Source organism: Peromyscus maniculatus, chromosome 10 (genome assembly GCF_049852395.1).
Source record: "Peromyscus maniculatus bairdii isolate BWxNUB_F1_BW_parent chromosome 10, HU_Pman_BW_mat_3.1, whole genome shotgun sequence".
In the NCBI taxonomy this organism is placed as follows: Eukaryota; Metazoa; Chordata; class Mammalia; order Rodentia; family Cricetidae; genus Peromyscus; species Peromyscus maniculatus.
Window position 1 is genome coordinate 97,260,439 of NC_134861.1, and position 24,896 is coordinate 97,285,334.

At 42.6% G+C, this 24,896-nt stretch overlaps 1 protein-coding gene across 4 annotated transcripts; it reads left to right on the forward strand.

Moving 5' to 3' along the window:
* LOC102923989 (guanylate-binding protein 6-like) lies at positions 1-24,896 on the forward strand. 4 transcript variants are annotated; one of them, XM_076546832.1, is made up of 12 exons: positions 93-201; positions 1,134-1,322; positions 2,596-2,806; positions 4,261-4,388; positions 12,788-12,897; positions 13,099-13,295; positions 18,122-18,367; positions 19,160-19,440; positions 20,109-20,315; positions 22,086-22,188; positions 22,735-22,928; positions 23,806-24,896. In XM_076546832.1, exons 3-12 carry the CDS (start codon positions 2,620-2,622, stop codon positions 24,013-24,015), a joined length of 1,863 nt encoding a protein of 620 aa, XP_076402947.1. In that variant the 5' UTR covers positions 93-201; positions 1,134-1,322; positions 2,596-2,619; the 3' UTR covers positions 24,016-24,896. The 4 variants fall into 4 exon arrangements, with proteins under 4 accessions (XP_076402946.1, XP_076402947.1, XP_076402949.1 ...); XM_076546834.1 differs by having other exon boundaries at positions 138-295; XM_076546833.1 differs by having other exon boundaries at positions 143-201; positions 1,233-1,322.

The window sequence follows — 24,896 nt, forward strand, 5'->3', positions numbered from 1 at the left end:
GCTGCAGCATGTGATTTTTTTGCAGCGTGTGTGTGTGTGTGTGTGTGTGTGTGTGTGTGTGTGTGTGTGTGTGTGTGTGTGTGTGTGTGTTGGATGTGGGTTGGCTTATAAAAAGAGGAGCAAAGGAAGCCAGAGGTAGGAAAGCAGAGTGGAGCCCGAGGCAGCCCAGAACTGTGCTTGCAGCTGTGGTGTGGGAACCAGGTATATTTACTTTTTCTTCCTTTCAGAAACAACTTAGTCTGGAACCTGGACTTGATTTTCAAAGTGGCGGCTGAGGGAAGGTTGGGAGAGGCAGGTTTGTGTTGTCTGGTTTGTAGGGGGTCTGTGGCTGGCTTTAGGTCTCTGAAGCTCAGTTTCTTTCCTTTGATAAGTGACAGATGCAAAGTGGCAGCCTGGCACTCCAGGCTCCCCTGCTCTGGCAGCTTCAACTCAGGCCACAGGCCAGTGCTGCGGGAACAGTGCTGGGAGGGAGCCTGCCTGCCTTAGCTGGGACCACAGATACAGAGTCCCTGGCCAGGCTCACAGGCAACTGCAGTCAGAAGAGCATCTTTTCTGTGTAGGAATCAAATAAGAAAATTTCAGCACAAGGGCTTGGCAAATACCAATTTAAAATAAATTTAGTTTCTATCTCACTAACTTATTAAGCATAAGTAGATAGTCAGAATCCTCTTCGTTGATGTTTAGGGTGTATGTGAGATTTATAAACCATATAGGGCTCTATGCATTTTCATGCTATGATCTTATTCTCGTATATGGGACTAAGTTGCAGAGAAGCTCATCCGTGTTGCAGGTCGAAGTAGAGTTTTATTCCTTTCTGTGGCTGAATAATATTACACTGTGTTAATCTACACATCTGTAGATGATCTGTTGATGAGAGAGTGGGTCATTTCTACATTTTGGGTGTTGTGAATATGGCTGCCATGATCATTGCTGCTCAAAGGTCTGTTCAAGCCCTTATCTGTGTGTTGTATATAATCAAAGCAGAGTTCTTGGATCAAATGTTTTTATTCATTTATAAGACAACAAGTCTATTCTCCATGAGGTAGTATAATTCTCTGTTCTTAGCTACACTGCACAAATATCTAAGTTTTTTAAAAATGTGGTTCACATTTATTTGTTTTTGTTTTGTGTAGTCATTGTCCCGGTGGGTATGAAGTGACATCTTGTGGTTTTGAGTGTTATTTCCTCAGTGTTTCCTAAAGCCTTGTTATAATGCAGACTGCGTTTGAAAGGTTATTGAGCAACAAAACCAAGCAAGTCTTAAAGAAACCTCACTCTTGCTTAAACTGCAAACAGGAGCAAAACCAAGCAAGTGATTTCAGGTAAATATGTGTGTCAGCCAGAGGCAAGACTCAACCTCAGTGAAGTATAAGAAGCCAGATCACAGGAGATCATGTGACTGTAGACTTTTATACCAGGTTCCCAGTCTTCCAAGACAGAACTTGAGTAACTGAAGTTTCTTCATTTGCTCCCACGTTTTCCTAATAGAGCTGAGTGACGTGTCATCACGGGAACATAGACCTTCATCTTTCAGTTTGGTATTTCCAGTTTGTACAGTGTATCTTTTTCAAATAAATTCTTTAACATTTTAGCGTTTTCTTTTACAGAGTGGTTAGCAAACTGAATGTTATCTCATGTGCTTATGGCCATCTGTAGACATTCTTGGGAGAAATGCCTAATCCAGTGTTTTGCCCATTTTGAAATTGAGTTGTCTATGGTGAACTGTAGAGGTTCTTTGTTTAAGATAACCTTTTAAAATTTGTTTAATCTTATATCACATGTAATTTACAGTACTCTTCACCCATCCTTGGGTTGCCTTTCTATACTCTTTTTATAAATCATTTTGTGCAGAAAAGTCCTTAATTTTACAGAGTGGATTTTATCTATTTGTTCACTCACATTGAGATTTTGGTATCCTATTCAAGAAATAATACCTGCTTGAAATCCAAGTTTGGTAAAACAGAGACCAGGTTAGCCCCAGGTTAGCCTGTGGCAATTAAGGTCTGCTTTGCTTCCTGCAGACAGGATCTGTGTCTGGTTTCGGGTAGGGCTAGGCAGTGAAATGTCAAGTAAACACACATGTAATCCACACTGTTTATTCACTTGGACATCTCAGTATTTGTGTAATTCACGGCTGCCTTTCAAAGCTCCTGTACATTTTCAGCCACTTTAAAATATATACACAGAGGAAACAAGGGTTTAGAACCCACTGGCCTACCATTTTGCTGGGTTGTTAAGGTTTTGGAAACTAACATATGTCATTGGCAGTGTGCAGTAGTCTGTAACTAGTAGGTACTTACAGATTGCGGGAGGTCACATGCTAAAGGCGTTCATTAAAAGGCTTAGCATATTGTAGGACCTTAATGAAGGTAATCATTGTTTGGCTTTTATCATACTAAAGTAAAACTTTATAGATGATGGCAGCCTGTGTCTTACCAAAAGCTTCTTGAGAACTCTGGAAGAATGATGGAGAAAGAGGAGAATGTCCTCTGTGTCTACTCGCTGCCAATAGGAATGTACAAATGTCATCAGTCCTAAGCCACCTAGGGCTGGAGTAACACTGAGGCAGAGACTAACTTTGTATTCTTTTTGCAGATTCTTCTAGCTTGGCACGTGGCTATGGCCAGACCAGAAATGATGGCTCCCATTTGTCTGGTGGAAAACTTCAAGGAGCAGCTGTCTGTGAACCAGAAAGCCATCGAGATCCTGGACATGATTTCGCAGCCAGTGGTCGTCGTGGCTATTGTTGGATTGTATCGGACAGGGAAGTCCTACCTGATGAACCGTCTGGCAGGACAGAACCACGGTGAGAAGCATGCTGGGTACCAGCCAAAGGTTTGACTGTCTTTGTCACCTGATCTTAATTCTTATTCCCAGTTAGAACAAAGGAAAGCCAAACTCCTGTCAGCGAAGCCATCCTCTCATGCTAATGCGCATGACTGATTACTGCTCCTCAATAACCAATTCCTGCATTCTTTCCTTCCATTCCACTAAGGGAAATCTGTCCTAGGAAACCTGGAGACAGGGCCTCTCTGATGCCCTAAGGATTGGGATCTTGTGTGTCAGTCTCTGGTCTCACACAGCCGGATTCCTTTTTCAATAAAATATTTCTATCAGGATAGAATGGTCTTTGACTACTTGAGACTTTAAAAATCATGGGTAGGGCTGGATAGATGGTCTAGTGGTTAAGAGTACTTGCTGCTCTTAGACAGGATTTGGTTCCCAGCACCCACATGGTGACTCAAAATTCTCTCTAACTCCAGCTCTACAGGATCTGATGCCGTTATTCGGCCTTTATGGGCACCAGGCATGCACATGGTGCACTTATATACGTGCAGACAAAATCTGATGATGTTCAAAAAATGAAATAAGGAAATATTAAAAATTATTTATTTAGAAATAAATACCGAAAAAAACTTTAAAAATGACTTTATATCCTTTTATAGCTGCAATTTTTTTGTCGCTTTTCTTTAATAACTTTGAACACAAGAACTAGTATAACAATTTCCTTTTTCTAGGTTTTTTTTTCCTTCTTGCATGTCTCTGACTTGGAAACCATACCATTTCCCACAATTCGTGAAAAGTGCTTTTTTTTTTTTTTTTTTTTTTGAGGCAATATTGTTGGTTGGCCTGGTTCTAGCTATGTAGTCCCTGCTGGTCTCAGACTAATGGCAATTCTCCTGCCTCTGTCTCCTGCCTACAGGGATTACAGGTGTGTACAACAGTGGTTGACTCAACATACTCTCACTGCAGCTACCAAGGAGCTCCATGTTTTCTGATTCCTGGATGCCTCTTTGTTTGCTTTTGGAGCTCTGGGTGGCCCCATTCTCATGTTAAATGTCCCCTCTAGCTTGAAACAGAGGACTATAAACTAAGGCACTTTTGAGGAAAGATGAAGCTCCGTTTTGAGTGTTGAAACTCACAGCACTGCCAGTTCCACTGTTCACATCTGCTTCTCGTGGGCACTGTCCTCTGTTTTGCCTTTTCATGGCTGTGTCCAAAACACTGGGAGAAGGACTAATGGGGACATGCTTCTGTCAACAGTTTCTGAGATTCCACTCCAGTCCTTGGGTTCATCAATCCAGGGACCATAGTGAGATCACAGAGGCAGCTGCGTGGGAGACAGGTAGCAGAGGCTGAGGAAGGGATTGGGGACCGAGTTACAACTTCCAATATCACTCCTCTGCCTACCTTATCCTCCATCGAGGCTCTGTGCAGGATGTTCACACACCGACCCTGACTCCTCACCTCTTCCCTCAGGGTTCCCTCTGGGATCCACCGTGCAGTCTGAAACCAAGGGTATCTGGATGTGGTGTGTGCCACATCCCACCAAGCCAAAGCACACCCTGGTTCTCCTGGACACTGAAGGCCTGGGGGATGTGGAAAAGGTAAGATGAAGCTCAGGCTGTCTTGAAAATTATTATGGTCCAGCCTTAATAATCTTCTTCCCAGGGGCCCAGAGGAGAAGCTACAATGGGCATGAATTATTTTCTTGGGGGTAGGGGGAGAATCTAAGAACACTGAGCTCTTTCATCCTTCTACTTTATTCCTCAGGGATAAAATTCTATCTACACAGCTTCTGTTCTGTTCTCATGCCTAGCTCTTTTCTTGCCTGATTTCTTTCTACTTTTATCTGCTGTCTCCTCTAAGTTCTGTCTTAATTCTCCCATCTTAATTCTGCACCATCTTGGTCTTTCTCATCTCATTCTTACCCACCTGGCTCTTCCTCATCTTCCATCTCATTCTTCTAGTTCTCCATCTAGTTCTCCAGTCAAAATCCTAAGTGTCTGAAGTTTGCAGTTATATACCCATACAATAGCAAGGTCACCAGGCTTGAATTCTTACAGGGTCCTAAAGGCAGACGAGAGTTTTCCTCAGGCAGAGACCATCAGGCTTTCTTTTATAGCCCAAAAGGGGTATGGTAAAGGAGGAGGCCAACTAAGAGCTAAAATCGGTTAATGTATCACAAAAAGAAAATTTATGTGCTCAAACTACATGCCTAGAGGTGATTAGGTAAATGTTAGGAGTCTATAATGTTAGTATAAATACCACTAAGGCTGTATAAGAAAGGAGGGTCTGAACTTAACTTACCTTAATTCAGGAGATTGTTTGGCCTCGGATGCTTGATAGGTATTTCATTGTAGGAATCGGCTAATACATATACAAAAGCTAAAATATCACCAAGACTTCTTAAGCCATGGCTTGACCTTCGGAGAAGTCCTTGACCTTTCCATGTAGTAGCTTTTGTGATAATAGCTGGATTCCACTGTTTTCCTGGGCTTGCAGCAAGGCTGACCCATATGACCCCTTGTTATCTAACTGATTGATCTATTCATGAATAGATCTAATAGTTCTACAACTGAAGGACAGCAGGTGAGATGAACACTGATCTGTTTAGATTTCACACTTAGATAATGTCAGATTTTTTTGGTTGTCTTTTTTGTTTGTTTTTTGAGACAGGGTTTCTCTGTGTAGCTTTGGAGCCTTTCCTAGAACTTGCTCTGTAGACCAGGTTAGTCTAGAATTCATAGAGATCTGCCTGCCTCTGCCTCCCTGGGATTAAAGGCATGCACCACCACTGCCCAGTGGTCAGATGTATTATATTAGGCAAAACATGCTTTTATTTCTTGCCATTTGATTTGATTCAATAAAAGGGAATGATTTGATTCAATAAAAGTGAATGATTTGATTCAATAAAAGTTTACTTAGCAGTTAAATTCCTAGATTCTAGGCATAGTAGTTAGATATTAGTGAACAAAATAAAGATTTTTTTTCCTTTTCAAGAACCCTCCTAGTTTCACTGAGGATCCTACCTCTGTGTACTCTGATGTAGTCCAGCAACTGGAAGGAGCAGGATGGAGAGAGGATGAGCTGTCATGGGGCAGCCTCTGACCTCTGAACTCCAGGAAAGCTGGGATGGAAACTTTTGAGCTAGCCTTTGTTGGGTCAAGGGTACTGAGTCTTCATCTCTCCAGCCTACCCATCACTGGAAGTCTGCTCTGGAAATCTTTGTCATTCAAAATGCTGGCATTTGAGAGCTGTTACCCATCAGCACTCCCACAGCTAGATGAACAAAGTCTTCCATTTTGAAAGGTGACCCAGGCACCACAATGCTACTTTTACTAGGAGCAATTAGGAGGATGGATGCTTTGATGAGAAGGTGGATGACATCATACTAGGACAGTTATGTGGAAAGATGCTTTGATGAGAAGGTGGGTGACATCATACTAGGCACAGGTATGTGGAAGGATGCCTTGATGAGAAGATGGATGACATCATACTAGGCACAGGTATGTGGAAGGATGCCTTGATGAGAAGGTAGATGACATCATACTAGGAACTGTTAGGTGGAAGGATGCTTTGATGAGAAGGTGGGTGACATCAGCCCATCTCATTGGATTAAAAATGACTTCTGACTCATCTTCTGAGATACCAAGGATACATTTTGGAAATGGAGTTAAGGAGTTAGGTTTACATTTTTAGAAGATATATTTTTATTGTGTGTAGTATGTGTGTCTGCCTGTGGTATATGCATGTGAGCATAGGCATCCTTGGTGTTTAGAGGCCTTGGATTCCCTGGTGCTAGAGTTACTGAAAGTGAGATGAAGCCTGTTGTGGATGTTGGGAACCAAATAGAGGCCCTCTGGAAGAGCAGCAAGTGTTCTTACCACTGAGCTGTCTGTCCAATCCCTTGGGTTCACATTTCTTCTTTTATGGTGAAACTTATCACATTTTTTTTAAATGGTGAAACTGTCCACAGGGCATTCTGGAAGTTAAGACAGTTGACTCTGTACGTTCAGTGAAGGTACATGTTTGTCCCACAATAACTAATTGATGAATTTGGCTTTCTTAAATAAGTGAGTTGAGTGATCTAAACATAATTATTGTTGTATGTGAGATGTTATGTGGTACATGGTGTGTGTGTGTGTGTGTGTGTGTGTGTGTGTGTGTGTGTGTGTGTGTGTACATGCTACAACTCCTTCTACCTTCGTGGGGGTCCAGACATTGAAATAAACTGTTGGGCTTGCACAATAAGAGGCTTCCACCCTGCATCATCTTGCTGGCTGATTCATCCTTTATCCTTCCCTTAGTTTAGACACATGAGAGCAGTGTCTAAATTCCCATGTTTTCCATTTCACTCCAGAGAGGCATTAGTAACACTGCATTTATGTATTTGGATTGTGTCTTTTAGCACACTTTTGAAGGTTTATAAATACTTGCTGTGAGCAGCAGAAATATGAAGTAGGAATTCAGCTGACTATGGCAAAAGCTATTACCTGGAAGAGTTAAGAACTCTTTCAGAGGATAAAGCCAAGTCTTAAGGAGTCTTGGTGATATTGGCTTTTGAATATTAGCCATTTCCTGCAATGAATTTCTTGTGTGCTATTGTAGCTTTTCCATTCCTAGAACAGTGTGTTTGATGATTCATTAGAAACAGTTTCCCCTATACAATTAAGGTCTTTGGATAACTTTTCCCAACTGTGCTAAGAGCAGTCACACAGCCAGACCCCCAACTTCAGACCTTTCTGTAATTATCATCATTAGCAATATTCGGCCAGGACCTTCTCTGAACAAAAGTATCTTATCTGATACTTACAGCCAGACTTTCTAAGGACAGACTTCAGACAGATAAGCATCAAGACTATCTGTTAGAGAAGGCTTGGTGGATGTGCTAATTAAGCTTAACCTTCTTTCTTCCAAGTGTTATCTCTAGACTTCCAATTAACTCAGAACAAAAGGGCTTTTACATACCAGGTATATCAAACTGTGACACAGGTTGCCTAGTTATCTAGCTACACTTCCCCTGCCCTTCCAGAAAATGGGCAGCTGAGTTAAGCTGAGAGAGATACAGCTCCAAGAAATAAAGGCAGTGACTTATAGAATCCTAATATTTTACCTAACCACTTCTAAGAATATAGTTTAAGTACCTATATCCCCCTTTTCATATCTATTAACCGAATTTAGCCTTTAGTTGATTCTGTTCCCCATTAGTCACTTCCCTTTTGGGTTGCAAAGGATATCTAACAATTACTGCTCTTTGGGTGGATCTTATCACCTCTATTTGAAGCTGTAAGAATTCAAGCCTCTGTGACCTTGCCTTGGTCAGAGGATTGCTGCTTTGTATGGGTATATAACTGTAAGCCTCAGAGACTAGAGGGAAACTAGAAGAGAGGACTAGAAGAATGAGATGGAGGATGAGGAAGAACTAGATGGGGAAGAACTAGCTGGGGATGAACTAGATGGGGGAAAACTAGATGGGAGAATTAAGATAGAATTTAGAAAGCACAGCAGAAAAATGTAGAGAGAAATCAGGCAAGAAAGGAGCTAAGTAAGAGAGTGGAATAAAAGCTATATATAGAGAGAACTGATTCAGAAGAATAAGTATATTGACTAAAGAGTTTCATGTACATAGATTCATTAAGATTAGATTCCTCAGCTGGTTGTTAGATTCTTCCACAGACTGTGGGAAAAGGGCATTGAGGGGCAGGACCCCAAGAGTCTTTGTTACATACTGTTTCCAATGACAGGCTTTCTTTCCTTTTTAAATGCTGTCTTCATGTTCCACCTTGTCTTTACTCACTCGGTCACTGAGAAGCATTTAAGTCTGTTCAACATTTTGACTATTCTGAATAATGGTGCAAGAGACATGGATGAGCCTGGCTCTTGGAGATTGTCCCTACTCCTCTGGGTTTGCACTGTTGTATCTACTTTCTGCTTCTGTAACCAAATAACTGACAAAAACCAACCAAACAAAACCAAAAAACAAAATCTGACTTAGAGGAGAAGGGGTTTGTTCTGACAGCTCCAGGGGATTCAGCCCATCAACACAAGCAGCAGCAACATGAGGCATTTGGTCACATTTCATCTACAACTGTGAAGCAGAAGAATGAAGTCCTGTGTTCGTTCTCTTCCTCCTTTTCCTTCAGCTTGAGACCCAGCCAATGGAGCAGTACCACTCATCTTCAGGACAAGTCTCCCAGGCAATGTAATCTAGATAACCCCTCACAGAAATGCTCAGAGATTTGTTAAATCCATGGTGATTTAAAGATCCATCAAGTCAACAATGAAGATTAACCATTCCTTATGCATAGAAATGAGATGTGGATCATACAGAGCTTCTATTTTTATTAATTTAGGAAACATTCTAATGCACTCCAGAGTGTTTGTACAATTTATGTCCTATCCAATAGCACACAGTCCATTTTTTTCTACCTTCTTCAAACCTTGTTGACTTTTGTATTTTTACTGATAGTCACCCTAAGATGTGTGATTATACTCCATTTCAATTTTGACTTCTAGTTCCCTAAAGATCAGTGATGTTCACTATCTGTTCATCAACTTATTAGCTACTTGTGTGATTTTCTTTTAGAAATGCATATTTAAGTTCTTTCTCATATTCAATCGCATATTGAATTAGACTTTCTGTTGAGTTGCACAATTTTTTTATATATATTTTGAATATTTCCTAGAAAACATGTAGCTTGCAAACATTGATCTCCCATTCTGTTTTGTATTTTTTCTTGGTTATTTCTTCTTCTGGTAAGGAGTTTTTGAGTTGGATTCTGCCCTACTTGTCTAATTTTGATTTTTGTTTCCTGTACTTTTTGTGTCATAGCTAAAAATGCCATTGTCCAGATTCATGTTTAGAAACTATTTTTTCTTCTCATGGTTTTATGCTTTCTGTTCATTTCTTTAGTAACTGAAATTCCATGAATTTTGTCCAATCTCTTCTACAGTATCCCCTCCTCCAGAACTGGTAACCAGCATTCTGCTATTTCCATTCAACTTTTTAAGATTTGTATGTGCATGGGATCTTCATGGTGTTTGTCTTTCTATGCCTGGTCATTCCACTTTCCTAAATCTATACCATGTTCATCTACACATTTATATCACAGGATTTCTTTTTTGTATGTCTATCAGAGTCCATTGCAAACGTGTAGCATGTTTTCTTTGTCCATCCATCCCTCCAGCTTGAGCCCCTGTCTTGGCGTTGAACCCTGCACTATTCCTTCCTATGCTGGTCTGATTGCCTTTGCACATGCACACTGGTGGGATCTCTATCCAGTTTCACATCTTCGCACTTGACTCTGTATCATTGGCTGACTTTTGTGTATAGTGTGCATAGGATCTAATTCTACTTTTCCGCATGTGGATGCCCTGTTTCCCCAGCACTATTTCTTGAAGACATCGTCTTCCTGCTTGTGTGTTCTTGACAGCCTTGTAAATGATCAATTGATAGTTAATTCATGGAATCAGTTTGAGCCTCTTACTCTATCCCATTGGTTTATATACTTGTTTTGTTATTATCATACTTTAAGGATACTCATTGACACAGGTTAATTATATAAATTAATGGGATTCACCATGATATTCTGAGACTGACACTGTCCATTGTGTGGTTATATATTGTGCACCCCACTAAAACTTATCTGGGGATCAGAGGACTGAACCAGCCACTAGATTAGACATAGAGACCAGACAGTGGTGGCACACACCCTTAATCCTATCATTTGGAAGACAGAGATCTGGTGTCTCTGTGCTTTGGTGTCTCTATATCTCAGCCCACATGAGACATGAAGTAGAAAGCTGTTCTTAGCTCAATTTTAGAACTTCTTTTTAAGTTCTCTCAAGTTTTAGGTAGAAAGTCGAGCCAACACATTGGGCAGCCAAATGTATCTGGGAGTTTTCTCCAGTCTTGCCTGGCCCTGCAGTCCACAGCTGCTTAGCCCCAAGTAAACACACAAAGGCTTATATTATTTGTAAACTGGATGGCATATGGCTCAAGCTTCTCACCAGCAAGCTCTTATAGCTTAACCCATTTTTATTTATCTATGTTTTACCACATGTTTCATGGCTTTACTTGAAACATGGCATAACCCATTATATGTTGCTCATTGGGCAGCTGGCTTGTGTCTTCCTAGACTCTGTCTTTCTCTTTCCTGTCTCTCTTCTCTCCTGCCTACCTCTAAGCTGCCTTGCCATAGGCCAAAGCATCTTATTTATTAATCAATAGGGACAACGTACATTCACAGCATACAGAAAGACATTCCTCAGCATTTCCTCTTTGAGTTCAAGGCCATATTGGGAACAGAGCCAGGCATGGTGGCACATACCTTTAATCCCAACACTTGAGATCTCATGCCTTTGTTTGGGAAGCACACACACCTTTAATCCCAGGAAGTAAGATGACAGGACACAGAAAGGTATATAGGGTGTGAGGAAACAGGAACCCATGTTCTTGAGGCTGAGGATTTCATAGAGGTAAGAACTTGTAGCTGGCTTGTTCTGTCTCTCTGATCTTTCAGCATTCATCCCAATATCTGGCTCTGAGTTTTTTTAATTAATAGGACCTTTTAGATTCATGTTACACCATGTCACCTCCTTTTGTCTTCTTATGGTATCTGTTAACCGCACTTTGGAAAAGGGTTTTGAATAAACCGTACTGTTCTGATTACTATCACCTAGTAATTGGTTTCAAATCAAGATGTGTACTGTGGGATGTTCTGTATGTTAAATGTGTTGCTCTGATTGGTTAATATATAAAATACTGATTGGCCGGTAGCCAGGCAGGAAGTATAGGTGGGACAAAGAGAAAAGAAAATCAGGAGACACTGCCAGCCGCCATGATGAGAAACAGATGTTAAGATACCGGTAAGCCACAAACCACGTGGCAACTTATAGATTAATAAAAATGGATTGATTTAAGATATAAGAACAGTTAACAAAAAGCCTGCCATAGCCATTCAGTTTATAAAAAATATATGTCTCTGTGTGTTTATTTGGTTGGGTCTGAGCAGCTGCAGGATTGGAGGGTAAGAGAGATTTTTCCTGACCGTGGGCAGGCAGGACCAGGAAAACTCTAGGTACAAATGTGTTCTGCTGTTCTTGCTTAAAATTAATCTGGTTAAAGAGGGTATTTTGTGACTTCATGTGAATTTTAGGATTTTTCGTTATAAAGATGTCATTGGCACATTTGTAAGTACTTTGAAGCCATCTGTGAAGCAACAATCATATTTTTAAAACTAATGTTCTGTTAGGACTTTGTCTGTTTCTCTTCTCGGCAGGGACCTTGTCTACTCTGAACCTGTGCAGGCCTTGTGCATGCTGTCATGTAAGATCTTATGTGTACCAGTACTTAAAGGCATGTGCTATTGTTTGTTCTATTGCCCTTGTCCATTCTGACTACCATAGGACAAAATCAGAAAGCAGTTTTAATTGCAGTTCCCCAGTGGCTGAGAATGCTGAACCTTTTTTTAGGTGTTTCTTAGCCTTTTGTGTTTCACTGTTCGAGAGCTCTCTGTTTAGTTCTCTATGCAAATTTTAAATCAGGCTGTTTTCTTGATGTTCAGTTTTTGTTTTTGTTTTTAGTTCTTTATATATTCTGAATACTGACAATCTGGCAGATATGTAACTTAGAGACTTTTTCCTATTCATGAGATCCCATTTATTGATTGTTCTTAGAGTCTATGGGATCTGCTTCCTGTCAGAAAGTCTTTTCCTGAGCAAATGACATCAAGCCTATTCCCTGCCCTCTCTTCTATGTGATTCAGGTTGTCTTATTTTTACACCAAGGTCCTTGCTCCACTTAGAGCTCTGTTCTCTGCAGAGCAATATGGGTTCACTAAGTTTCTAGGCCAACCTTGGATTCTTCCTCTAGGCAGAAAAAGCACTCTTGCTGTCCCTGCTTTGGCTTTCAATTTTCTTGGGATAACAAGGCCACAGGGCCAGTCCAGATAGACTCCTGAGGAGTGCTCTCCTCAGCCCTCTGCCCTCATGTGTCTTCCAGGGTGACCCTAAGAATGACTCCTGGATCTTCGCTCTGGCTGTGCTTCTGAGCAGCACCTTCGTCTACAACAGCATGAACACCATCAACCACCAGGCCCTGGAGCAGCTGCAGTATCCTTGCAGGACCTGAGCTGCCATGTTTCATTGAGTGTTCCGGAATGCATATGGAGGCACTGACCTGCCCTGTTGCTGTGCGGCTTTTGGTGGGGCACAGGAGACCTGTGGAAGAAAAGAATTTTGTTGTGGTTTATTTTTAATAAGAGAATCATGAGAATGTGTGTATGAATTCACTTTTCCTTAACTGAATGCCAGTTATGTCACAGAACTCACCGAGCTGATCAGGGCAAAGTCTTCCCCAAATCCTGATGGAATAAAGAATTCTTCAGAGTTTGTGAGTTTCTTTCCAGACTTCATCTGGACTGTTCGGGATTTCATGCTGCGGCTGAAGTTAAATGGAGAAGACATCACAGAGGACCAGTACCTGGAGAATGCACTGAAGCTGATCCCAGGTATAGGGAATGCTGGGGTGGGGGGCTGGGAAGGGCTGGGATCTGCTGAGTTGCTCCCATCCTCTGTGGGGTCCTTTTGTATTTGCAGTGGGATGGAGATCTCCATGAACTCTAATAGGTCATTGGCTGATTATGCCTGGGAACTGGTGTTTAATTTCTGTTGAAAAAATTAGAGCTTAGAGCACAGCAAAATTATTCAAAGCCAAGTTCTTTACAGTTGTACTTTAGCATCTGGAGTATAAAGCTTCTAAACATCTCCAAGTCCAGACATTTGTATTGCCTGTTTAAGTGTCTGCCTTCCTTTAAGAAATAGATGGCAACACAATTATTACTCACAAAGAGGAACATAGGTCTTTTTAATGATGGATTGGTTTTGTTGTCTTCAAAATAGCTGTGTTCTAAGTAAACTGACAGATGTGTCTTTTTGGTTTATGCCTTCTCAGTATCCATCATAATTCATCACAACAATCCATTTTTATTCATGCTACAGTGTCAGGATCAGTGATACTAACCGTCTATAAACTATTTGCATGGACATTATTATCTCGGGTGTGAAGCTGATGAAGCCTTGTGAGGAATAGCAATTCTGATTTGTTCACTGCTTTCATTTTTCTGTCTTTGCCTTCTGAAAACATTAAAAACATAGTAGGTGGGAAAGCAGCCTGTGAAACCAGTACTCACAGTCCTAAAGCTACATCTGAAAAGAAAAGTATCCAGCCCAGGACACCCCAAGACCAAATTCTCAGCACAAAAGAGATTTATTTGCCCCAGAATGACAAAGGGCAAGAGTAAGAGACAAAGGCAGGAGACAGAGGATGAGTGAGAAGGGGAAGGAACAAGGGGGACAGGGAAGGGGCACTTGTTCCAGAGGACACAGGACTGCCTCTGTGCCACAGGCTGCAACAATATGAAGTAGGATTTCAGCTGATTATGACAAGCTAATACCTGGAAGAAGCCAAGGGCCTTCCAGAGGTCAAGCTGAGGCTCAAGGAGCCTTGGTGATATTGGCTTTTGATTATCAGCCATTTCCTGCTATGATTTTCTCCTGTGCTATTGTAGTTTTTCCATCATTGATTGGGCACCATTTCCCCTCTACTAAAGGAATACTTAGATATCCTTTTGTGTAGTAATGCAGCCAGAATCCATAATTTCAGACCTTTCTGTAATTATCATCATTAGCAGCATCTGGCCAGGTCCATCCCCAGACAGACAAAGTATCTTATCAGAGATACCTCTATACTCTCTAAGAACAGACTTAAGCATCCAGACTATCTGTTTGAGAAGGCCTGGTGGATGTGCTAATTAAGCTTAACTTTCTCCTTTCCAAAGTCTTATCTCTAGTTTTAGATCCACCCTTAACAATTAACTCAGAACTAAAGTGTTCCTACTTACAGGTACATCTAGCTGTAGTGCAAGTTGCCTAGCCAAGTTGCCTAGTGACCGAGCACACTTCTCCTGCCTTGCCAGAAACTGTGGGAGCAAAGATAGTTTGGAGAGATAAAGGCCAAAGGGATAAAAGGCAGTTTTATTTTCAGAGCAAGGGCAGAGAAGAACAAAGAGAATGGAGATGGGTGAGAACTGGAGAGGAATGAACTGAGATAGGGAAGAACTAGATAGAAGAGAACTAGATTAGAGAAGAACTAGATTAAAGGGCTAGAAGAGAGTACTAGAGGAATGAGATGGAAGATGAGGAAGAGCCAGATGGGGAAGCACAAGATGAGGGAGAAGGTGATGGGTGAGGAGCTAGATGGGAATGAACTAGACAAATGAGAAAGACCAAGATGAGACAGAACTAAGATGAAGAAATTCAGATAGCACATAGAGAGAATAGCAGAAAGCTGTAGAGAAGATCAGGCAAGAAAGGAGTTAAGTGAGAACTAACTCAGAAGAATAAAGTGTATGGACTAAAGAATTTTGTGTGCATAGAGTCATTTAATATCAACAAAGATTAGATTATCAGCTGGTTGTAGATTCTTCCTAGGCCCTGGGAGGGGGCTTTTGAGGACCTGGACCTCCCAAAACCTCGATACTTCTGCATAGAGGGGAGACAGACATGACCCATAGACAAATGAGTTTATAAAGGTAAAAGGGGAAACCCCATGTTAGGATGAGGTGTTTAATTTTAATTGGGCATGTTAATTAGGTGAGCCAAAGGGGGCTTTTGATTGTTGGGCTTCAATACATTGATAGCTGGACCTTGGTAGTTGGTCATTCAGGAGGAGCAAATGGCCAAAATAGGGAATAGACCCCGGTAGCTAGCTTTAAGAATGTAGTCTGAAGATCTTTAGCAAGGCAGAGGGAATGGGGGAAGGGAAAGGCCTGCCAGAGCCATGCTCACCACACTGGCCAGAGTCCTTTCACTATGATCTTCTATTATTGCTTATTTTTAAACAAGATATCACAATGTAGCCTTTAGTGGATACCAGCCTGGTATTCACTATGTAGCCCGATCTAGGCTAGACCTCCCATGTTCTGGGATTAAAGGTGTATGTTACCACCCAGCTTTCCTCTTATTTTCTGTTTTCTCTTCCTTCCTTCCTTCCTTCCTTCCTTCCTTCCTTCCTTCCTTCCTTCCTTCCTTCCTTCCTTCCTTCCTTCCTTCCTCCCTCCCTCCCTCCCTCCCTCCCTTCCTTTCCTTCCTTTCCTTCCTTTTTCTTCCTTCCTTCCTTCCTTCCTTCCTTCCTTCCTTCCTTCCTTCCTTCCTTCCTTCCTTCCTTCCTTTCTCTTTCTTTCTTTCTTTCTTTCTTTCTTTCTTTCTTTCTTTCTTTCTTTCTTTCTTTCTTTCTTTCTTTCTTCTTCCTTCCTTCCTTTCATACAAATTTGATTTATTTGTTTGTTTGATTTTCTGTTTGATTTTTTTGAGACAAGATCTCACAGTGTAGATTTTGCTTGCCTGGAATGCCCTATAGACACCATGGTAGCTTCAAACTCATCAAGATCCTCTTCCATAATTTTTGATAAAAGGTTGACAGTACTGTATGCAATTTTCAGAAAACATTTATTGTTGTACTTGAATGTTGTAACTGGATGAGGTAGAACACATGTAGGTCCTAGGGTGGTTACTTCAGTGAAGCAGATGGTACATCTATCATCTCATATTGTTAATTTTCATGAAATGAACAGTCAAAATGGATTCAATAAAAATTCCTAATGCATGAGCTGGGGAGATGACTTGGTGCTTAAAGCACATGTCACCCAAGTGTGAGGACTGAAGGTGTGATCTCCAGAACTTACACAAACGCAGGGTAGTAGGGTGGCTACCCCTAACCCCACAGCTCCCCAGAGTTTTCTTGAGTGAGAGTAGTAGGAAATATTAGATAGAAGGATTTAGAGTGCGGAAATAAACAGATGGAAAATACAGGATAGCCTTGAGAGGGCCTGGAACCTATTTCAACCAGCCCTGACTGTCTCTGCCCTAGTGTATTTATAGAAATGCCAAGGGATGGAGCAAAAGACCTTTTCCATCACAGACAAGTGCAGACTATCTCAAACACCTGCACTCAGGCCCATGGTCCAATCATTCTCTCTATGTAGACCTGCTGGGTAAATCCACTAAGAACCTGAAAATGGGCTCCCCACACTGGATGGGTATGATAGTCTACCTCCAATCCAGTGCACAGGCTGATGACATAGGATAGTGCTGGAGCATGCTGGCTAGCCAAACTGGCTGTACTGGAGAGTTCCAGTTTGACATGAGAAATCCTGCTTCATTGACAAGGTGGAGACTGGTTGAAGAGGACTCCTAAAGACAGCATCTGGCTTTCCCATGCAGACACATGCATGTGTCCTCTCACACACATATGCCCAGACACAGGCAAACATGCATACATACACCACACATATCCACATGAGAGAAAGGGAGAAAATCCCCAATATGGCAGTTTCCTGAAGTACTGTGTAGCTAGAGAGCTTCTCTCCAGGTCCCACCAAGCCCCCGTAGTCCCACAACCCACGTATAAAATAATCACCCAGATGCTTATATTATTTATAAACTGTATGGCTGTGGCAGGCTTCTTGCTAACTGTTCTTATATCTTAAATTAACCCATTTCTATTAATGTATAAGTTGCCACATGGCTTGTGGCTTACCGGTACCTTACATCTTGCTTGTCATGGTGGCAGCTCCAGGCAGTCTCTCTCCTCCCTTTCTGTTTTCTCTTTTCTCCTCTCTGTTAGTCCCACCTCTACTTTCTGCCTGGCCACTGGCCAATCAGTGTTTATTTATACAGAATGATATCCACAGTAGTACTGTCTGAATGTTGCACATCAGATCTCTACACTTATGTATCCTCCATATGTTCAGAGTCCCACCTCCCCTCCCCAGCTGTGAAGAACACTTTTATTTTCAATGAGTGCATATTTGAAATTCACAAAAAACAAATTCTCTCAGCATCAAAGTAGTTTTCCTTCACTAACCATGGCATCGTTCTTAGAATTGCTACAGTTGCTGTTTCTAATACTCTATTACCCTTTATTTGTGGCTCTTCTTTTGGGTGCCACAGCTCCTCTACTACAAAGGAATGATTGGGTCGGAAATCACATTAAGCCTTTTGCCATTCAGTCAACAGGACACACTAGTACTTGATGCCATGTTCAGGTTGTGGATTTCAGCCATATGCTCTTCCAGTGGAGTCAAGTGTCTCCTGAAATATTTCACCAGACTTCTACCAAGTACAAACTTGGTATACTTTTGACATGCAAGGAAGTGTTGCATGTTTATGGTCAAGAGACCTGTGAGTGCAGAACCCTTCACATAGACAAGAGCCTCCATCATTTGCTCTCTGCTCTAAGACTATTCCCCTTGCTTTCTGTTTCCCCTGACACTAGGCAACCATCCCAGAGTCCAAGCATCCAATTTGCCCAGGGAGTGCATCCGACATTTCTTTCCTAAAAGGAAGTGTTTTGTCTTTGACCGGCCAACGGATGACAAAGAACTGTTACAAAAAATTGAGACTATCTCAGAAGACCAACTGGATCCTAAGTTCCAGGAACAAACGAGGGCCTTTGTTTCTTACATTTTCACTTATGCAAAGATCAAGACCCTCAGAGAGGGAATTAAGGTCACTGGGAATCGTGAGTGTTTCATTTTGTTTTTTAAACACACTTCTGTATAGAGCAGTATATGCTGAACTTACTAGCATTTGTATGTTTTTAAAAATTATCTATACAACGATAATGTGCTGTGTCTCTACTCTGAACAATCTACAAGTTTTATAATTAATTATAGATTATAAATCCTTTAGAAATGAAGATTTCATCACTAGTATATGACTGTAACATAACTACATAAAATTCATGACTGATAATAAAGTCACCAGTGAAAAGGTACTTAATCAACTATAAAATCAGTGTTCAAATCACTAAAGATGATATATTCTATTTTCATAGGGGATGTCTTGTAAATTAAGTATTCTTTAGAATAACAATGTGAAATGTAATTTGGAAATTTTAATAGTTTCAACATAAATACCAGTGTTTAAAACATGCAAATCCATACTTTTAAGAAATAATATGATATATTTTTCCTTGTTATACAATCTGTTTTCCTTGTTGATATAATCTATTTTCCTTTAAAGATTTAAATGCATAATTATATTTTTCATAGATATCTGAATTTATTAGGTGAAGGTTGACATTAATTTTTAACATTGTGAACTAGAAAACCACAAAAACAAAGGGACAATACAAAAAAGAAATTGTTGGCTTGCTGAATGAGGTGTGTGTGTGTGTGTGTGTGTGTGTGTGTGTGTGTGTGTATGAGTGTGCATGTGTAGCTGTGAGAGATTCAGAAATGGACTCAGAAAATATTAGATTCCACTCACTTATAACTTCATATTTATCCCCTAAAACTCCTGGCTCATGAAGGACTGGGGACTTTGGTGACGACCTACGTGGATGCCATCAACAGTGGAGCTGTGCCTTGTTTGGATGACGCGGTGACAACTCTGGCCCAGCGTGAGAACTCAGCAGCTGTGCAGAAGGCAGCTGACCACTACAGTGAGCAGATGGCCCAGCGACTGAGTCTCCCCACAGACACACTCCAGGAGCTGCTGGATGTGCACACAGCCTGTGAGAAGGAAGCCATTGCTGTCTTCATGGAGCATTCCTTCAAGGATGAAAACCAGCAATTCCAGAAGAAGCTGCTGGTAATGTTTGTGTCCTTAACTGTCATGACTCTGAGATCCCTTCGAGACTGTAGCTGCTGCACCTTCGTTAACCATGGGTGCATGTCTCATTCAAAGATAAGCATGCTGTATGTTCATAGTGAATAGAGTTGTGAAAGACTGCATGTCTGCTCCCCAAACTCCAGGTGCTTTTTATCCAGAAATCTCTAATGGCTGGAATAATGAATACATAGTGTATTAAGACCTTCACCCAGTTAATGTTTGTGGATTGCGAACCTGCCCAGAACACTGATAGTTCATCCCTGAAGAGCTACATTCTTTGGTTCCTTCGAAACAGTTTCTCACTCGAGTCCCACTGCAGGCCACTGTTCATCTGTTGTGCCTTGTTATGTCATTGTGTCATTGAAGACAGATGACAGGATGTGACAGTCACAAGGAACCAGAGATTGTGGGATGTAGAACCATCCTTTTACAGAAGGTCTTGAGGGCTAGGAGCTTCAGGAACATTTATTGTGGTCTTGCACAGATTTTTTAGCATCCTAATCAGGATCTATCATTTCACATTCACTTGCCTTCATACTCTAGAATACCTTCCCCAGGGAAATGGGTTGAGTCTTCTACAAAGTTTCACAGAATTTTATCTCATCTATTCCTTCAACATGTCAGATTTCTGTACATTTCCCTTGTAGGAATTAATAGATGAGAAGAAAAGGATTTTCATGTTGAAGAATGAGGAAGCATCAGATAAATACTGCCAAGAAGAACTGAGTCGACTTTCAAAGCCTTTGGTGGAAAATATTTCAATGTTTTCTGCTCCTGGAGGACACAGGCTCTACATGGAAATGAGGGAAAAGATTGAACGTGACTATGGGCAGGTGCCCAGGAAAGGGGTGAAGGTGAGGAGCAGGGAGCGTGGAGAAGGGGTGAAGGTGAGGAGCAGGGAGCATGGGGAAGGGGTGAAGGTGAGGAGCAGGGAGCACAGGACAGGGGTGAGGGTGAGGAGCAGGGAGCATGGGGAAGGGGTGAAGGTGAGGAGCAGGGAGCGTGGAGAAGGGGTGAGGGTGAGGAGCAGGGAGCGTGGCGAAGGGGTGAAGGTGAGGAGCAGGGAGCGTGGAGAAGGGGTGAAGGTGAGGAGCAGGGAGCATGGGGAAGGGGTGAAGGTGAGGAGCAGGGAGCATGGGGAAGGGGTGAAGGTGAGGAGCAGGGAGCGTGGAGAAGGGGTGAGGGTGAGGAGCAGGGAGCATGGGGAAGGGGTGAAGGTGAGGAGCAGGGAGTGTGGAGAAGGGGTGAAGGTGAGGAGCAGGGAGCATGGGGAAGGGGTGAAGGTGAGGAGCAGGGAGCGTGGAGAAGGGGTGAAGGTGAGGAGCAGGGAGCGTGGAGAAGGGGTGAAGATGAGGAGCAGGGAGTGTGGAGAAGGAGTGAAGGTGAGGAGCAGGGAGCGTGGAGAAGGGGTGAAGGTGAGGAGCAGGGAGCGTGGCGAAGGGGTGAAGGTGAGGAGCAGGGAGCATGGAGAAGGGGTGAAGGTGAGGAGCAGGGAGCGTGGAAGGGGTGAAGGTGAGGAGCAGGGAGCGTGGAGAAGGGGTGAAGGTGAGGAGCAGGGAGCATGGGGAAGGGGTGAAGGTGAGGAGCAGGGAGCGTGGAGAAGGGGTGAAGGTGAGGAGCAGGGAGCGTGGAGAAGGGGTGAAGGTGAGGAGCAGGGAGCATGGGGAAGGGGTGAAGGTGAGGAGCAGGGAGCATGGGGAAGGGGTGAAGGTGAGGAGCAGGGAGCATGGAGAAGGGGTGAAGGTGAGGAGAGGGAGCATGGAAGGGGTGAAGGTGAGGAGCAGGGAGCGTGGAGAAGGGGTGAAGGTGAGGAGCAGGGGGCACCTATGCTCACAGCAGAGGGAAGGTGGTGTCATAAACCATGAGCACACAGCACTGCTCTAGAGAAATGAAACACCATGAGGATAGCAGGGCACAGCTTCATATCAAAATGGGTGACCAAACCCAGGCCTTTGCAATGCAAGTCAAATGCTTTATTCTCAAGCCCATCACCAGGACCATGCTGAGCTCAAAATGGCCGCTATTTACTATTAATTCTTGGAAATATTCACATACAAATTCTGAGTAATAATTTTGTGAGTCTGTCAGGATGGTCTACCTATGGGCAGTTAGTAAGTGTAACAACACAACTAACATATTACTTGGTTTTTGCCAATGACACAATGGTGATTTCTTTCCTTAGACCTTTCTCCAGTTATCTAAAATGCTTTGGGTGATGCCCACCACTATTGTGGACAGTTTACACATCTGAACCACGAGGCCCAGGCAGGTGAAGTGACTTGCTCATGAATAAATCCAGCAAAAGCAGAAGGAAGTGAAGCCCACACAATTATGCAGTGTTTTGCACTGGGACACACTATTTGAAAGCGTCATAGGCGGCAGTGAGCACATCTGCACATGATGTGGACAGGCTGGATCTGGGAGCAGGTGGAGGCAGGTGGACACTAGCGAGGATGACTGGGGGAGCCATGGGTCAGGAAGTATCTAGTTCCACTGAAGAGCATGGGCAGTCTGCAGGCTTCACCACAGCATTTTTACAGAGAGGCGCAGTGGAGACTGTGTTCACCCACACAGGCACTCTCCCAGGACTTATCGAGGTTCTGTGCTTCTTCTTGGTTCTGCAGGCAAGTGAAGTCATCCAGAGCTTTCTGCAGTCACAGGCCACCATCGAGAGTTCCATCCTGCAGGCAGATACAGCCCTCACTGCTGGGGAGAAGGCCATTGCAGGTACAGGAACATGTCTCTTGTCTTTTGGGAGGGGTCAGATGCTCACAAGGCTTCCTGATAGAAGTCCCAGTAAACCCATCCCCAGATTAGCAGCTTTCTATCCTTCTGTGGAAGCTGACTCTGAGAGCAACAGGAAGTCTGGTCTGTGCTGCAGCCAAATGGGCAGGGGCTCCTCCATCACCCAGAAACACTCTCTCCATGGTGTGGACCAGTGCGGAGTCTGTGGTTTCCTTTCAGATTTGAATTGCTCTCTGGGCTCTGGAGTGTAGATGTTTTACCTGGCCCCTCACTTTCTACTCCTAACCATCCTGAATCTCCATCACTTTCTCCCCCATCCATCCTGAATCTCCATCACTTTCTTCCCCATCCATCCTGAATCTCCATCACTTTCTTCCCCATCCATCCTGAATCCCCATCACTTTCTTCCCCATCCATCCTGAATCTCCATCACTTTCTCCCCCATCCATCCTGAATCTCCATCACTTTCTCCCCCATCCATCCTGAATCTCCATCACTTTCTTCCCTCCCTGAATCTTCCTGGGACAGAGGAGCGGGCCCAGAAGGAGGCAGCTGAGAAGGAACAGGAGCTACTAAGACAGAAGCAGAAGGAGCAGCAGCAACTGATGGAGGCTCAGGAGAGAAGTCACAAGGAAAACCTAGAGCAACTGAGAATGAAGCTGGTGCAGGAGAGAGAGCAGCTCATCAAAGACCATGAGACGATGCTGGACAAGCAGCTGCAGGTGGGTCTCCTCATCCCTCTGGTGGTCCTCATACCCCGGGCAGCAGGACAGATTTTGTAGTCAGGTCATGAGAGGAAGCACCACCAAAATGTATTCTTGCTAAGGAGGTTCCCCTCCCCTCAGGTTTTCAGTTGCTCCATTAGGGTTTTAATGGCTGTAATAGTTTGATTTACTGGTTCAGGATATTTAAAAAGGAACTCATGAGGATTTAAAGAAAATCCCCATCTAGGCAGTTTAATGAGGCCAACAATGGGTCTGGGTTATCCAGGCCCAGATTATCAGGCAACTCACACACACACACACACACACACACACACACACACACACACACACACACACACACACACACATTGGAGGATGATCTATGCAGACATAAAACTGAAAGAAATGTCCAGACTGAAAAGCACAGGGAATCAGCAGCTTCTGTGGGTTCTGTAGCTGTCTCCAGGGTGGACAGCATGTTTGGAGCAGCACATGGCATTGGAGTGATTCTCTCAGTGCCTAGCTGCAAGCAAAATGGTAACAGATTTCTAAAACAACTGATAGGTTGCCACTGTCTGCGTGATGTGGTTGCTAAACCATCTCAGTGGTTTGAGCTCTGCACACCCCGACCAGTGTCATTTCAGTGGGCATGAGTGTAGCAATGTCTTCACACCTCTGCTAGCATGACAGCCCAAACAGACAGGATGGATCAACATCAGTGAAGTGTCAATTATCCTTTCTCACAATGTGTAGGCCTAACTCAGCTGGTTATTTTCATGGTAAGGGAAATCATGTAGGGCTACACTAAGGACCACTTGCTAAAGGTATGAAACTATAACTCATACAATGTTGGGATTTTACACTATTTACTTCTCTCTAATGTTCACTGTTTTAGAATCAGAAGGCTTTGCTTGAAGAAGGATTTAAGAAGAAAGCTGAGGCAATGAATGGAGAAATACAGCGATTGAGACATAACGTCGAGGATATGAAAAAAAACAGTGGTTCTGTTTTTGAAAAAATTCTAGGAGGATTTGCTACAGTGATTTCTGCTCCTGTTTTATTGATTGCAGAGGCTGCAAGAGGCATTGCTTCACTATTTAAATAGAATTCACTCTTCTTTTGAGGAAATGATAGAATGTGAATATCTACTTTGTCTTTTTGTTTTGAAGCTTCGTGTTTTCACTTTCATTCAGCAAATTTAAACATAAATGTGCTTATTAGAGGACATCTATGCCTGCACCACAGTAGACAGAACATATGTATACATATTTGCACAGACAATGTTTGCTTTTAGGGAACAAATTTTTGAAACCATTCATATGTAAGCTATGTAATTAATTAGTCATTATACATGGTGACAGTACTGTTGGTCAACTTGACTGGATATAGAATCATCCAGGGGACAAGCTCTTCTGCATCCTGTGAGGACTGTCTCAGTTAGGTTAGTTTGTGGGGGATCACAAGCTCTTCTGTACCCTATGAGGACCATCTCAACTGGGTTAGCTTGTGGGGGATCATCTCAAGTTGCTATGGTGGGGAACCCATCTGAAGTGTGGGCACCACTGTTCCTGTGGCCTGGGGACCTAGTTAAGAGGTGAGAGAAAGCTGGGCACTAACGTTCATTTCTTGTGGCTTCCCGACTGTGGATGTCCTGTGATCAGCCAGCCTCCACTTCTTTCAGCATGCCTTCTCCAGCATGCTCAATGTATCATCTGGAACCATGAACCAGAACAAGCCATTTCTTTCTAATCTTGCTTTTGTTGGGGTGTTTTGTCACAACAAGAAGAAAAGTCATTGATATTGTCATAATGGTGATACATTAGGAAACTACTTAAACATCGTTGAATCAGATTGATAACTAATTTTAATATGTCTGGATCCTAGATTACTATATAGTCAAGAAACAAATGTCAGTCAAGCTTTCTGTATACTAATGTAAACTGAGCTTAAAGATTCCTTATAAAATAAAGTGAAAACACCATGTAA